The 16,781-nt window shown below is 41.0% G+C and overlaps 1 protein-coding gene across 22 annotated transcripts in view; it reads left to right on the forward strand.

The window, feature by feature from the left end:
• Rbfox1 (RNA-binding Fox protein 1) overlaps nucleotides 1–16,781 on the forward strand; it is an 886,300-nt gene that overhangs the window by 777,521 nt on the left and 91,998 nt on the right. For all 22 annotated transcript variants that reach the window (XM_083136853.1, XM_083136859.1, XM_083136855.1 and 19 more), the window contains one exon: nucleotides 15,869–16,039. In XM_083136853.1, the coding sequence (XP_082992979.1) occupies nucleotides 15,869–16,039 (171 nt within the window). The remainder of the gene's footprint in view (nucleotides 1–15,868; nucleotides 16,040–16,781) is intronic.

The raw sequence follows: 16,781 nt of genomic DNA on the forward strand, positions 1-16,781 counted from the left end.
CGCGATGAAGGCGATGATGATAAACGATGAGAGAGAGAAAGGAATAAGCACAATTATACATCCAACCTGGAATATTTGGTTTCGTGACACCGGCTATTCTGTCACGGAGGCCAGACCTTGTGTTGCTCAATTTTTTCACCTGATACAGAATAGCATCTTTTTGAAGGGAGAAGACAAAAAAATGTCTAGTAATTCGAGACGTTTACTGATGAGAACTAACAGTTTTTCGATAAAGTTCTGCCAAGAGATTCACGCGCACTCAAGCAGTTGATTTGTGGTTCAAATTTTCCAGGGATAAAATTCGAATACTTTGGGAATTGTTTCGTTTCGACCCTTTTCTACCAGAGGGAAAAGTACAGTGCACTTCGTTCCGCTCTTTTTCCTTCCGGTACACGTAACTGGCGGAGAACACGGAATTAAAATTAATTAGGGCATTCATTATTCTGCAGCGTTAATCTTCCTAACTTTAGCGGAGTTTCCGGGGTTTAGCTTTGCCGGAATGCAGCTTACAAAAATGAAACGAAGAAAAGAATAGAAAGCAACCAACAAAACACAAACCATTGCTTCAAACAGAAATTACTTCCTTTAGTTGAATTATTCAGCTGTTGGTTAGTGTTGCCCACGAGACGAGACTTTGGCCTGTCTGGTCTCGTGGAAATGCTGTGAAATGCTGTCTCGTCTCGAAAATATTCGTTTGTCTCGGGACACATGATCAATCTCGTCTCGAATTTTAAAAGCCTGTCCCGTCTCGTCCCGTGGGCAACACTACTGTTGGTACGCCGTCCGTGCAACCAATTGTTACACATCCGAGAGTGCCTGTGTAAGAATTCTAGCTTTCGTCGGTCATCATGCCTCATATACAGGGTGTCTCAAAAGTAATAACGCAAACTGACACAGATAAAAGTACACGATAATAGAAGCAAAAAAGTCTCAGTAAACATTGGTTCGTAAACGAGCAGTTTTCGAAATAACTGCGAATGTGTGGTTACAAGCCGCCACCGACTTCATTGTTTGTAAACATCGTCCTAGTTCGTACAGTGCTAATAATACAGTAAGAACAGTCATTGGAGATCTCATTGCATGTACAATTCTCTGTAGTGATTGTATCCATCCTGTTTGATTACAACGCCACCTTTCGAAAATGTTGTGTTTTTTAAACAAAGAGCAAACCCCGGAACGCGCAAGGAGTAAAGCACTCGGTGTTCACAAAATGCAATCAATGACTGCTTGTAACCACGCATTATTAGCATTTTACCAACTAGGACAAACAATAATGTCAGTGGCGGCTTGTAATCACACATTTGCGATTATCTCGAAAACTTCTCGTTTGCACACCCATGTTTACTGAGACTTTTTTTGCTTCTATTATCGTGTACTTTCACCTGTGTCAGTTTGCACTTTTACTTATGAGACACCCTGTATATGGATCTTCCCCCCGTCCAGTCTCTTACCGAGAAAAATGTACCCCTCATCCTCACAAGGCTGCAGTTGACCTCCGTAGCGGTGTGGTTAGCGCAGCGACAGAGGTCCTGGGTTCGAACCTCGGTCTTTGTGAGTGTCCCTTCCTCAATTTCATCATATCACTCATTCTGATCTTCGCGATTATTCAAAAGTGACAGAAAAGCGAAGTAAAGTAAACCAATCAATCAATGGGAAGGGCTTACTTAGATTTCTCTCTCTCTCTCTCTCTCTCTCTCTCTCTCTCTCTCTCGTTCGATCAGGATTTTAGAATCTTTTCATATATTAACAACAGAATATTAACGCTGTAGTGCCAGATTAAGAGTGAGTTCGTATAGCAACCCTTGCTACGGTGTTCAAATTGTACTCTTGAACGCTCACTAAGGTACAGGATTTATCAGATGGAGGTGACAGATCTACTTTTATTTACTTGAACATGTGATTTATTATAAGCATGGCCTTGTAGTGAGACCTATGGCGACAAAAACTAGGTATCTCTACAGTTTCCAGTTTCCAATTTCGCTCTGGAAAAAGCCGGGTGTTGCGACAAATACCGCGGAATCAGCCCGGTGTAAAGGTAGCCGAGAAACCACGCTTTTGATCCTTGAATGTTGCTCGCTTAGTTCAGCTTGCTTTTCAAGTGACTCTTTATAATCCATTTCAGTGATGTAAAGCATGCTTGCACACGGTTGTACAGAATCGGTTATCCGCAGCTAGTATCGATCTGCTGCCTCTTTCCATTACTTTTATTTAAGTAATTGCACCTGCAGCGAAGGATCTTTATCGTGTTGAGAGCTTTCCTCGTTACGTTAACTCAACTGCGGGACAACCTGTCTACAATGGCGCGGCGGCGTTTCTAAGAGGTGAAGGAGCAGCAGTCCCAACGGTTGCTGTCATCCAAGAAGGATTCGAGTACCTTCATTGATCTTCGTGTCGTCAGCCGCAGAAATTGTTTAGCTGCGATAGGAAGATTGGCTTATGTAAACCGTTTACATTTCTTTGGAGAGGAGAACAGTAGCCTTGTCTAAAATTATCGTCTACTGCTTGTCGCAGAGTATGATGTTTTCTCAAGGCAAATTCCAAATGACACTTTCAATGGAAATACACGGTTCATTCCATTCCAACTTCATACTTCAGTTAAAAATACTTTCGAAAGGTTAGCAAGCCGGTATGGAAACCTCAGGGTAATCTTCTGGAATAGAAATCCGGATACTGCATGTCTGGACATCAGCGAGCATCTACTGTATAAGATTCCAGATTGATTCACTTCTATGTGAGCCGCGGAGGTCTACTCGGTAGGGCGTTTGGCTGCCACGCAGGAGACCCGAGTGGTGATCTAAGGTCGACTTGGGGTCCGGGTTCGATACCCTGTGGAGGCACAAATGGTTCGGATCCCACTTTAGGTTCAGTCCCGATCACCGTTACTGTGCATAAAGTGGACTTAAAACTCAAAAGCAAATATGCATAGCAGTCCGTATTAATTTACAATATGTTTAATGTAATCGTCATGCTTTTCTGCTCGTTAGTAATATCTGAACATTTCTGGTGTCGTATTGTGTGTATTGTTCTATAATCAGCTGTAATATCTTAAAACAACAAATAGTTTAGAAAACGTGTCAATAAGGCTTAGTCTTATAATCAGTGCTCGAAAAATCTTCTTAAGAGCTAGACGCCAGGGAACCACATACTAACAATTGTGCATACTATAAGAAGTTGAGCATCACCGTATTCAAAACATCCCTAAATCATGTGAGAAAGCAGAAAATTAGGGGTTGGGGGACAAAGAGTAAGGTACTGATTCTATGAAATGTTCACAACGTTGATAAAAAAACATTTGCTAACTTACACTGTACCGCAATTTGAACTTAGAATCTTCAAAATTTCGTACATGCAAACTTAAAATAACGGCAATATTACAGCAACAGATCACGGTCGCCAGGCTGAATATCTTAGTCGCCATGGCGACCTGGCGACTGAAATTTTTCGAGAGCCCTGCTGGTAATAGATGTAAAACGGATAAGAAGAAAAAAGTAAATGTGCATTGTACATATTGGAGAACCTCCCCAATAGCATTGTGGAAAGGTTCGATATTCGGTGGAGGCACATATCATAGTGACCTACTTCAGCCCCCGTGGCGGAGTGCTTAGCACATCGCGCTACGACGCCAGAGGTCCCGGGATCGAATCGAAATTCTATACCGTGATTAGACGGAAAGTAAAACAGTTCAAGCGTGAATAGAAAGAGAAGAAGCATAACGCAGTTATTGTTGTTCGAATCGTAGTTCCCCTTCCCGTAACATGGTTACATCCATATTGTTCCCAGGGTTCACTGCGAGGAAAGAGTTGCCGATTGGTACTCAGGGAAATCAACAATGCATGAAAACTGTCTTCTATTTGAATTCGCAGCCGTGTTATCAAAGGTTATATAATGTCGCCCTTTTGCTTTTCAAGTGAGTGTTTTGCTTTTTACATCCTCCATTATTTTTCTCAAATAAGAGCATTCTGTGCGCATTTATAAAAATTTACTGAGCAGAAATTTGATTTCATTGCTGATTCCTTTGTTTCCCACAATAGATCTAATTATTTGTTTCGCCGTCGGCTGCATTTTCATTTTGAGAATTACTGACTCGCTTTCATCGTATTTCACGGCAGGAGGAAGGTAATAAACGTTGCAAATAGGCGCGACGCGTTCTTGATTCAAAATTAATAAATTCTGTTGTCTTTTTTTTACATCGCTGTATTCAATATCTTGCACCACGGTTTTACAGACCAATTTTTACGCCTGCGTGTCCATGTTAGGGTAGATTACGTTCATACGGTGTAGCTCGGAAGCAATAAATTACTCTAAAAGACTTGCTTTGTTCTTATGATGGTGCATGCTGAATTGAAAAAAGTGTTTTCGTTTAACGGAAAGGACGATGCACATAGCAATATAACCACTCTTACCAATAAATTTATTTGACTGCATGGAAATGTCCATAACTGTCACTTCTATATTTTCAGACAGATTATCCAAACGCTAGTATATTTTTGTTTTATATACGCGTTTATGTGTTTGAAACGTGTAAATTAAGTTAAAATTCTATGCAAGGTTAATTCTAAGACAAAGAATTCTGAAGTCGCTGGTGGTACCTGTTTATGCCCGTTCCGGATTATAAATTTCTTTAAAATTGCTTGGTTACTAGTGATATTCCGGTGTAATGTTCAATACTTGGGTTCAAAGCAAGTCTGTAATTTTTTAATTATATTTAGCGATTTTTGAATCCTGAGTTGTTAGTTTCTTCAATGTAAACGTTTTTGTTATCATTGTGATAAATAGCAAGAACTCGCAAAGTAAAATGCTATTTGGAAGAAACTAGTTTATTGTGAAATAGGTAAAGCTAAAATTGTCTCCTGTGCATTGCACCATGCCATGAAAGGCACGCAGAGGTGTGGAGGTAAGGCCTCGTACATTCCAGATCTGCGTCTGATCAGAACCACTGACCATCTTTACCCCCCACCACGGGCTCATTGATTAGGGACTGGGCGAGCACCAAGGCCGCATTTTGCAGGGGGCAATATCGGAAAAACTCTCATCCCAGACCATCCAACTAGGTCACCGTTGTGTCCTCTGTGCGTGTGGGTTTGGGAGAGCGCCAGTGGTTTTTCGTTAGGTGACGCGTGACCAGCGCATCCCCGCTCTTTTCAGTGGTTCGAGGCTACAGTCCCGCGGCTTTTGCTTTCTTCTGGTTCCTCAATTATCCTGATGATACTGTGTAAACACCGACATATTGAAACTCCCTTCGGGATCGAACTCGGGACCGCTTTTTTAAGAGGCTAATAGATGCCACCTTGATTGCAATTACACACAGAGAAGAGTTTGTTTGGAGTAACTGAAACAATTGCGACAAACAAAATAATGTTCACGAGAACCAAGTTCTGTTAGCATTCGTTCACATTTGCCTCAGTTACAAAATATTTAGTCAAAGTTACCAAATTTAGCAAATTCCAAAAAGCTTAACTAAACTTTTTTTTTTGTTAAACAAATCCATTTTTTGTGTAATGCGTGTAATTAGCATTATTGCGGTCAGAGCGGTGAATGCAGTACACAAAAATTCAGACCGTTTCGACACTACAAAACATTGGCAAACAAGGAATTCACAATTATTTCCTCTTCTTGCTTCTGTTTGAACAAAGCTGCCACGTGCCCCACAACGTCCCTCTTGGAAAATGAATGTCAACTTAAAATTATATATTTCACAATTCACACATGTAATTTCATTTAAGTCAAAGTAATTTGTCTTAATTATAGTAAGGGCTTTTGCAGGAACATGATATAACTTGATAACAGGAACTAACTCTCTAGCCTTTTTAAATCCGAAGGTTTATGGCTGTAGCAACACAAGCCTTCCATCTGTCCCTATCCTGGGCAAGATCAATCCAATATTTTTGCATGGTTATCGATTTATTTAGACCCATCTCAACATTAAACCCCCCGCATCTACGTCTTTGTTTTCCCGCAGGTCTCTTACAATCAGGTTTCCCAACAAGAATCCTGTAAACTCGTCTTTCCTCTTCCATTCTCGCTACATGACCTGCCCACCTAAGTCTTCTTGATTTAATTAAATTTATGCCCGCTTAGATGTTAAGCATGGTGGATAGTGTTGCCCACGAGACGAGACTTTGGCCTGTCTTGTCTCGTAGAGTCTCGTAGAAATGCTGTCTCGTCTCGAAAATATTCGTTTGTCTTATGACACATGGTCAATCTCGTCTCGTCTCGAATTTTTAAAAGCTTGTCCCGTCTCGTCCCGTGGGCAACACTAATGGTGGATATCTTTTTCAATCTCTCTCACTCTCTCTGTGTGTGTGTGTGTGTGTGTGTGTGTGCGTGCGTGTGTGCGCGCGCGCGCTCATATATATATATATATATATATATATATATATATATATATATATATATATATATATATATATATACATACATACACATATTATTCCCATAAAAATCAATGTTATAAAAGAAGTAAAAGAAAATCCCTTCGTTTATAAAGAGGAGCTTTCAATAAATTAAATTACTTTCTGGAGAAGCAAGTGCTGCCATAACAGTTTTCATTTCTCTCCATGACAGGAAAATAATTGTATACGCAGCATATTTAACTGCAGTGAAACAAATGGCTTCCTTTGAGGAGAAGTTTTGAAGGAGTTTGGCCGAAGCTGCAGTAGCAGAGCCGCAGCAGTTCGTTCCAAGAACTTAAAAGTTTGCAAATCAATTCGAGACCCACTTTGGCTTCTTCAATGGGAGCTGCAACTTGGCCTTGGCATTAGGTTTCTCAACTTCTGGAATGGCTGTGAAAGAGTCCCGTATAATTGCTACAGAAGACGAAAGTTCATGAACAATAGAGATGTTTTAGCCGAACATAAATGGCTTCAACTGGAAAGCGTCGTTGCGGAAATGCGGAACCACGTTTTCTCAACAAATCTAGATTGAAATGACCTGTTCCTCTCCATAAGGGAGTTCATTGTTGTACACTTCACTGCTCCCCTCCACATAGGCGTAACTTTGGGGGAGGGGGGGTGAGCAGAAACGAACTTCTAGCTTAACTTGGGGGAGGGGGTGAGCAGAAGCGAACTTCGAGCTTAACTTTGGGAGGGAGAATCAAAGTTTTGAGGCCCATAAAATTATAATCCAGGATTATTTTGATAAATAACTGTTACATTTGCAAAATCATAAAACTTACTCGTTACTTTGCTCCTCAGTTTCCAGGAGGTCAACGAGAGTTTAACTTGTAAAATTGTTACGCCAAGTTACGCCTTTGCCCCTCCATACAAATCTTGAATCAAATGTTCAATTTCAGGTGCCACTGAAAAGTTTTATTTACTACGAATACCTTATATTTTCATACTTATGTTGTAATGGTGCACGAGGGCCTCCCCGATGGCGCAATGGTAGCATCGCCGCCTTCTAATCAAGGGGTCCCGGGTTCGATACCCGATGGAGACACATAGTGGTTCGGATCCCACTTCAAACTGTAGGCCCAGTGTTACTGTGCATAAAGTGGACTTACAACACCAAATCAATCAATCTAATGGTGCATCTGTGTCGGTTAATCACGAGGACGGAGGATGAATCTATTGTAAACGAACAACTTGTGGCTTAACCTGGCGTTCGAATCTAAAGCGTTAGATCGGTAATTTCGTCATAAACTCGGCATATGCAAACAACAGATGTTTCAGGAAACGATTACGATTTCTTTGTAAAGCCAGCATTCGTATGAAAACTATTAAGATTTTTTTCGCTTATTCAGGTTCAGATAATGCGTGTATGGAGATCGCTATTATTTATTCAAGTTTGGTGAGTTATTCTGGTTTCTAAAATTAAGGAAATAATTACCAAATAGAGGTTACATATTATCCTTGCACGAATGACTCGCATTGAAAAATAAACAAACTTAAAAAAGATACAGAACTTGGTAATGTAGAAATCCATTTTAAGAAAATGAAGGTAAACATTGAAAAGTTTATGCTGAGAATCCGTACGTAAGAAATACAGACATGACGAACAAAACAACTTGATGTGGAGAGACCTTAAAAAACGATGAAGCGTCCGGATAATGTACACATTTGGATATTTCAAATATCAAGATATTTCGGATAATCCTACTCCGTATATTTAATTTTTAGTGAATGACAGCCTCAGGTGATTGGTTTCAACCCTGATCCCACATGCATATTCGCATGCAGACACCGATCCCTGCAGCGTGCTCTGGAATATTGCAAAGGGAGGATGGATATCTCCATGTAATCAGCCTAAATACGCCACTGATTCCACGGATATTCCTTGCGTTGGTTTTCGTCTTCAGGGAGAAAGTCAATGCAAAATACGTTAACTATCGGCGAATTTTCGGGAAGAAACTTGTGCACCAACGCGTTTCGCGAATATCCGATATGCATGCGCAACGTCCACCATTGTCCTTTTGTATCTTTCATTTTATAGTCTCTGTAAGCGGACCAGAACACTCGTAATCTCGTTGAATTATTGAGAGAGAAAAAGGGACACGCGAACTGCAACTTCCTGGAGCACAGACTCTGGAACAGGACCTGCGCTCGTTTCTGGAATAAGATGTTTTCTCTAGGGACGTTTTGGTTTTATCGTCGGCCCTTTATTGATCATTCTGCTGCGTAACTCGAACACTTGATCTCTAAAGTTCAGGGCGCACCTGTGTGTTGTTCGAGATGAATTATAGCTCCACTTTCCTTTCCTTCTTTCCCTTTTTTTCGTTTGAAAAGGAAGATCTGAAGTAGACCCGCAAAGGACCCGAACATATATGCGACTCCCCCGATCAACACCACTGTCCAGCAGCTGACCTCCGTGGCTGAGTGGTTAATACACCACGCTGCGATGCCAGGGGTTCCGGGTTCTAATCCCGGCATGGGTCTTATTTGCGTGTGTCCCTTCATCTATTTCATCACTCATCCTCATCTTCGCGATCAGTCAAAAGTGGCAGGAAAGCGAAGTAAAATAAACCAAACCAATCAGTCAACAACCACTGTCCAGCTAGTTGTGATTGCTATAAATTGCTAGGTTTTGAAACAGTTGCACAGAAACAATCGTACCACTTGCATATAACTGGATGTTTAGGTCGGGATATAATGTTAGTTATAATTCTAATTCTATCGGCGGTATCGCAGGTGGTTAATTCCTTCATCTTGGAGCCTACATAGTGTTCTAACATTTCTATAGAAAACTTGCACAGTTTCAAGATTGCATGCAATAACATTGGTTACATTATACACATTGGATGCCACAAAATGTGTAGCCTATACTACAGTTAAAGAGGAAGCCAAATTGAAGATACACCACTCCCAAATTGTATATATTTTTAAAGAGAATTTTGACAGCATTGGATAAAATAGGTACTTATGTTCGTTAACTTCACGTAAGGAAACGTGGTGAAAGGTGTAGAAAGACAGTTTCACAATGCACTGTATTTTCGTGGCATTCAAGTACCGAAAACTTCAATCTGGAAGGGTGTCACTTCGCGTTGTACGAGGTGAGAAATGGTAAAAAGGACGAAACGTTACAGTACTTCCCATATACGTACATCACCTGTGAACATGATGGACCATTTATAATTTGATGAATTCTATGGCTTGTTGAAGTGTGTCGCAAAGATATAGCGCCATTCATTGCACCTTAGACGTAACTCAGAGTAAGTGGGAATGAAATTAGGAAGTCGTATTGTAATGTTATTCCATTGTTACCATGCACAGTCCACCTGGAATTGTGCGCGCGTGTGTGGATGAAAGCTGTTTATGTCCCATTCAGGTTTGGATTTGATTATTTTTTTCTACACAGCAGAATTTACAGATATCCATATTTCTTAGCATATCTCGTTATTCTTGGAATGTCTCTCCTCCTCCTCTTAGGAAATATTCAAACGTGGATTTACAGGGCAGGAAGAAAACAAGTGAAGATGCAGCACTTTTGTTGAACCAGTGTTATTGTCCTCAGAGATGGCTGTAATTGAAAATGGAAGTTTTTTCTTCATGCTCCAGGTCTTTCGCAGTCTTCCTATCATCGTATACTTGAAGTTTATAGAAGTCGTCCCTTTTGTATGGTTTCATGAAATTCCTCTTCAGAACTGCCAAGAAAGAAGCTCTGTGTATTGCTTTGAATAGGATTGATATCAAAAGTGGGGTGATTTAGGAAGTGCTTCTTTCAGCCGGGTTGGCGGGAGGGGGGGGTGAATGACAGAATGCGACTGATCTTAACAACGTTGAAGGACGTTCAACTGGCAGGTAAACTTTAGCATCATAGAGGAACGGCTGCCAGGCTTTTCTTCCAAAACACTCCTCATTCCAGTTCTTCGCTTCCTTGAAATCTTCCAGGTCGTCTTATCGATTGGGTCCCGGCAGTTAGCGAGGGTTGGTAGAAATTGCTGTTATCTCTTTCTGGAGCGCAGGAGCTTCGGAAATCTTTAGAGGTCAAGGAAAAATGGGCCCTTATTTGGGCGCCATATTGTGTCCGACAGAAGTCGCGTTTCGAATATTGTGAAGTGTAGAATAATTTCCAAAGTTTGATTGTAGTAGTTGCTAGAGTAATTAAGCGTGTAGCTTTGTGTCTGAAAAGGATCTGCGCCTCTTTCTCTCTCAGCGTTTGGTGGAATGTTAAATATCAGTGTGACACGTAAAGGTCCTTTGAATCGATCCGATGTGCACGGGGTGAGATTTCCACTTTCCGTACAAAACAAGTCTGTATCTACGTCCTTCTTCAACCATCTCAGTTTCGAATTACACTTTACTTTATTTACATAAGTTTTGCAGCTTGTATCCTTATAACGAATAAAACGAAAGGTGTGTAGTTGCTCTGGTTATTCAGTAGCAAACGCTCGGCACCATCATTGGAAATTTAGCCTGGCTGCGTTAGTCCTGTATGAGTCATCGCACCAAACTCAAACACCTTCTTGGTCAAGCGCCGTATTTCATCTTCTGACGCAAGCGCTGATGGTTTTCGTGGTTAGGTTTCTTAGGTTTAAATCTCTTAACATAAATACACTACATTTAGCCTAACAACGAAAGCATTTAGCCTGACGTCAGAAGACGAAATACGGCGCTTGACCAAGAATGTTGATTGATTTGCTTTGATTTACTTTGCTTCTTGTGCCACTTTTGGCTAATTTGCGAAGATGGGGATGAGTGATGATATGATGAAATTAATGAATGGACACTCACAAACATCCATGCCCAGACCAGGATTCGAACCCGGGACCCCTTGACCAAGAACGTGTTTGAGTTTGGTGCGATAAGTGGGACCTGAGTTAGTCGCTACCATTTACGCACGTGCGCATGCATTAACTTTTGAAGGAAAGTTGATGACCTATTGATATCTTATGTCCTAATATGTTAACTCTTTTTAATAGACATTACACATTTAGGTACCATGTACAGAGTTTTACATTAGCTTGATTTTTAAATATAAATTATATTCTTAAAATGTACTTTTGGAGAAATGCTTGTACATAATGTCTTTCAGTTCATACCGTGTGGTTGTCCTGGTCTCGCTTTTAACATTTAGTACATACTAAGTATTGTAGTGTTAACAGTTAAAGTTGCTAAAAGTAGACAATTGTGTGTGTAGCAGAGATTTTATGCACAGTATTGCGAATTAGTGATCGGCAGTTGTAAATTTCTTATGGAGTTGTTAATGGTTTTGAGAGAGAAAATTAGAGGAGGAAATGTTGGCGAGATAACGAGGGATGGAAAAATACCTCGGGGATCCCCACTTGAGAATCTTGCCATTAGTCTCCGTTCCAGGAAGTGGCCGCATTGGCTATTATTTTCCCCAATATCCTCCTCCTCTTTGTTCGTTCGCCTTCATTAACCTTGGCTCCGTAAGACTGATCAATATTGCATATCTGTAAATAACAGCTCCCCTGGCTGTGAATCGAGGGAAGGAAACCCTTTGTTTGGGAGACGGAAGATAACCTTAGGCACGGTGAGTGATTAACATCCTCCGCCTTCTCTGTTTCTGCAGCACCCATTGTGTCTGGTAGCAGTCGCTGCCGAGGAATCTGACGTCGCGTGCAGCTGTCTTGAGACTCGCTTCTCGACAATGCCATTCGTACGAATTTGCTTGCCCGGGCGGAAAGGTATTGTCTCTTCCTCTCGGGAACTGCGCATTTAACCTTTAGATCGCAGGTCCATTTTATGAAACGTAATTGGTGTGCTAAGTCTTTTGACACATCGTACCTCGCCGACCGTCATGACCTACGTTCTTCTTCAGGGATTCCAAGATAATCCTTAGAACTTACGTTGCTCTTTTTAAAAGCAAAATTCTCTGTCCTGATCGGAATACCATCTTGAAAACTTATGAATTACTGTTCTGACCGGGACTTCATCTTGGAAATGTATGGATTACTGCCCTGACCTGGACTCCATCTTGGAAACTTGTGGATTATTGTCCTGGTCGGGACTACATCTTGTATATGTATGGATTACTGTCCTGACCGGGACTCCATCTTGCGAACTTATGGATTACTGTCCTGACCTGGATTCCATCTTGGAAACTTACGTATTACTGTCTTGACCGGGACTCCATCTTACGAACTTATGGATTACTGTCCTGACCGGGACTCCATCTTGCTAACTTATGGATTACTGTCCTGACCGGGACTTCATCTTGCGAAATTATGGATTACTGTCCTGACCGGAACTCCATCTTGGAAATGTATGGATTACTGCCCTGACCTGGACTCCATCTTGGAAACTTGTGGATTATTGTCCTGATCAGGACTTCATCTTGGAAATGTATGGATTACTGTCCTGACCGGGACTCCATCTTGCGAACTTATGGATTACTGTCCTGACCGGGACTTCATCTTGGAAATGTATGGGTTACTGCCCTGACCTGGATTCCATCTTGGAAACTTATGTATTACTGTCTTGACCGGGACTCCATCTTGCGAACTTATGGATTACTGTCCTGACCGGGACTCCATCTTGCTAACTTATGGATTACTGTCCTGACCGGGACTTCATCTTGCGAAATTATGGATTACTGTCCTGACCGGAACTCCATCTTGGAAATGTATGGATTACTGCCCTGACCTGGACTCCATCTTGGAAACTTGTGGATTATTGTCCTGATCGGGACTACATCTTGTATATGTATGGATTACTGTCCTGACCGGGACTCCATCTTGCGAACTTATGGATTACTGTCCTGACCGGGACTCCATCTTGGAAATGTATGGATTACTGCCCTGACCTGGATTCCATCTTGGAAACTTTTGGATTACTGTCCTGACCGGGACTCCCGTGTTGGAAACTTATAGATCACAGATGTCTGCTACATTCTTCATCGCATTCTGTGTATTTGTTTTGTGTGCTGTACTGCCTTGGGATCTTTCCTCCCCACTGTACTGCCTTGGGATCTTTCCTCCCCAGAAAATACCGCATACGTGCCATGCGTATACGCCCTCCGTCAAGTGATAGAAAACGCACATATAAGGCGGAGACATATTGCTCCAGCTTCCAATGGTAGGTTTTACTTTATTATGGAAGTGGATGAAATAGCCTACGCATCCAGAACTTCACCACCACCTAGTGACACTAGCCTAGGAATCGCCAAGTCGTCGGTAGGTCGTGGAAATATTTTCGTGGTTTGTGAATTGTTGGCCACGTATTACAGGAGCTGGCAGCCTTTTTGAGACACATCATAGGCGATCGACAGCCTGGTCAATATTTTGAGAAGCATTCACAACAATAGTTATATAACTTAGACCTTGATTGAACGAGGATACTAATCAAGAAAGTTGTAAATAAAGGAACCTTATGGACACACTGTCCATTCATCCGTGTCAACCAGGTGTGCTCCATAACCGACGGAGACACATTGGGCAGTGGCTTGGATACTACTTCAAATTGTAGGCCCAGTCCCATAAATTGGATAAACTTAAGGCGTCCGTGTCAAGTATCGATTTCTCGGTAAGATCTACAAAGTACCAATGGAGTCGATCTACACTCTTGTCTCCGGAATCTGTGAAACAAGTCCACGCATAACGGTAGAGAAGGGGAGAAAGCGAGTGAGCGGAGCAAAGCAGTGCACGCTGCTGCATACCACGTAGCAGTTGCCACGTTTTCCCCTCCATGCACTCACTTCCCCTCTCGCGTTCATTGGTCGAGCCCTCTCGAGTCGCTACTTCCATGGAGAACTTCAGGCTGGCAACTCACCGGGAATTCCTGGAATTATGCGTGAATTATTGGCTCCGGGAATTATGCGTGAATTCTGCTTGAATTTTTCTCGGTAGACGTGAAAATTTGCAACTTTTATTAATCCAAATGCCATTATATTTTGACAAGTTTTTCACGGTTTAGCTTTTATCGAGGAAGGGGAAAAAAGACAGCTGCGTGGAAAATTGAATTCTCTCAATCAATTTGCTTTGTTAGTGTCCTTTACATAACAATCTATCGGACAGACGGAAGATTATTGCAAGATAAGTTATCTTGAAGTTGATTAGGTAAATTTGAAATTCTTATACAATTAACAATGTTTCCTAAATTACTATATCCCGCAACATTTGTGCCTTGTGTTTGTAGATGTATTTCTAGTCTGAGTATGTTAAATGGCAAATGTAAACGCCACACCTTAAATTAAATATTTTAAATACTTATACATACCGTTGTACTGAATTGAAGTAGAATTTTTGGATGCATTAGAATTGCACAGATCCTTCATATGGCCAATATATTTGTGTGCGTCTGTGTGTGGGTAATACGTAGAGAAAACATCTCTTGTATATGGAAAACTAAATATGCTGACCAAGGCAGTAAATTTATTTTATTAAAAACATAAACTAAACGTAACGTTTCAACCTTCTAGCAAGGTCTTCTTCAGACTCTGTACTTTTGTACTTGATACAGAGTCTGAAGAAGACCTTGCTAGAAGGTTGAAACGTTACGTTTAGTTTGTTTTTAATAAAATAAATTACTGCCTTGGTCAGCATATTTAGTTTTTCATAATCATGGAAACAAGGCTTAATGGTGTTATATCTCTTGTATCCTTGAATTTTTGGAAAGTTCGCCTTGAAAACCGGGAATAATGCTTGAATTTTATCATGGTCCTGAACTTGTTTGCATTCGCGTGCTGCAGAAAGTCCCGGGACAGAGGGTAAATGTACCATACCTCAAACTAGTAAAAAAATTAAACAATCAAATCTAAATTTAACACGTCATAGTTTTATTCTGTCCGTGAATATATTTACAATAATAGAAATTAAAAATTCAACACTAAAAATGCTTACCAGGGCAGAATTTATTGTCAAATAAACTCACCAAAAACATGAAGTTTCAACCTTATAGCAAGGTATTCTTCAGACTCTGAACCAAATTAAAATCTGTGAGAAGTTTTTAATTTTAATTTGGTTCAGAGTCTGATGAAGACTTTGCTATAAGGTCAAAACGTCACATTTATGGTGTTTTTTTTTTTTTTTTACAATAAATTCTGCCTTGGTCAGTACTTAAGTGTTCTATTAAACATAGAAACAATGCTTAATAGTGTTATCATTAAGAATTCAATACAACCCGGTACCCGGTGGAGGCACCTTGTGGTTCGGATCCCACTTTAAACTGTAGGTCCAGTCTCGATTAGCCTTACTGTGCATAAAGTGGACTTAAAACACCAACTCAATCAATCAATCCACCCCGGTAGTTCGCCATGTACAAGTATCTTCAAATGTGTTCAAATCTATCGTCTAAATTATACAGTTGGAGGGAGTTCGGAATTATGTTACTGTAGGTAAGTATATATACTTCAGAAAGTTTGGTTTCTGGTAGCCCTAATACCAGTAGAATTGTTTGATGATGTGCTCTGTGTATACTTTCATTGCTATGTATGTAATAAATATATCTAATTGATTTTCCTCTCTCCGCAGCACATGGTTCAGACGGGGATGGCAACACCATACACGACGCAGTACACACAGAACGGGGAGGCAGGGCCTCCGAAAGCCACAGAGCCCGGGAAAGAGGGCCCACCAACAGGACCCCCCTTCTCCCCGCCAACAGTCACAGCAAACGGCGTCGAGCAGCAGACAGTGAGCATCGTAAGTACAAATTATTTGATTCATTCTTCTGGTTTCAGGTTTGTAAAATATGGGAGACTGAAAACCGGGTTTCCTCTAATTTTCTGGCGCGTAAGCACTTGACACACAAAAAAGGTACATGTAACTACAATGGGTCTGTTATTCGCACACCGTTTTGAACTCCCTCTTTTAGAGACGTCAGCGCGGAATGCCTTCGTTGTTAGGTTAGGTCTGTTAGCATAAATATACTGCAACCTAACCTCACAACAAGAACAGTTATCATGACGTCAATAGACGAGGGAGCTCAAAACGATGTGCGACTAATGACTTACATCTAGCAGCATTTGGGAGTTGTATTTTATTTATCCCGTTCAAGCTGGAGATGCAAATTGCGTGAACTTTTGGATAGTTCGTGATTTGGTAATAGTAATGTGAAGATGTGAACGGGGTGTTTGTTAATGACTGACAAATCAGCTACCGAAATTAAATATCGCCCAGCTGCCACGCTGCTTCTCTCGTTACCATTACTGTTTGCGTATGTTGTTTGTTTTTGTTCGATGGTAATGAAGAATGTGTTTGACTAGCAACTCGATCTTGAACCTTTCAAGACAGCATTTAATGCACTCTCCAAGGGGAGTTATAAAATGGTCGGGGGTACTTATTGTCGGAGAAATCGAAGGCGTAAGGATCAATACTTCATCTGCTGTTTCTCTAATTATTATTCCTACGCTGTTATATATAAGCCTTCGTCATTGGAAGTAAG

The sequence above is a fragment of the Lepisma saccharinum genome, chromosome 15 (assembly GCF_977018435.1).
Source record: "Lepisma saccharinum chromosome 15, izLepSacc3.1, whole genome shotgun sequence".
Taxonomy (NCBI): Eukaryota; Metazoa; Arthropoda; class Insecta; order Zygentoma; family Lepismatidae; genus Lepisma; species Lepisma saccharinum.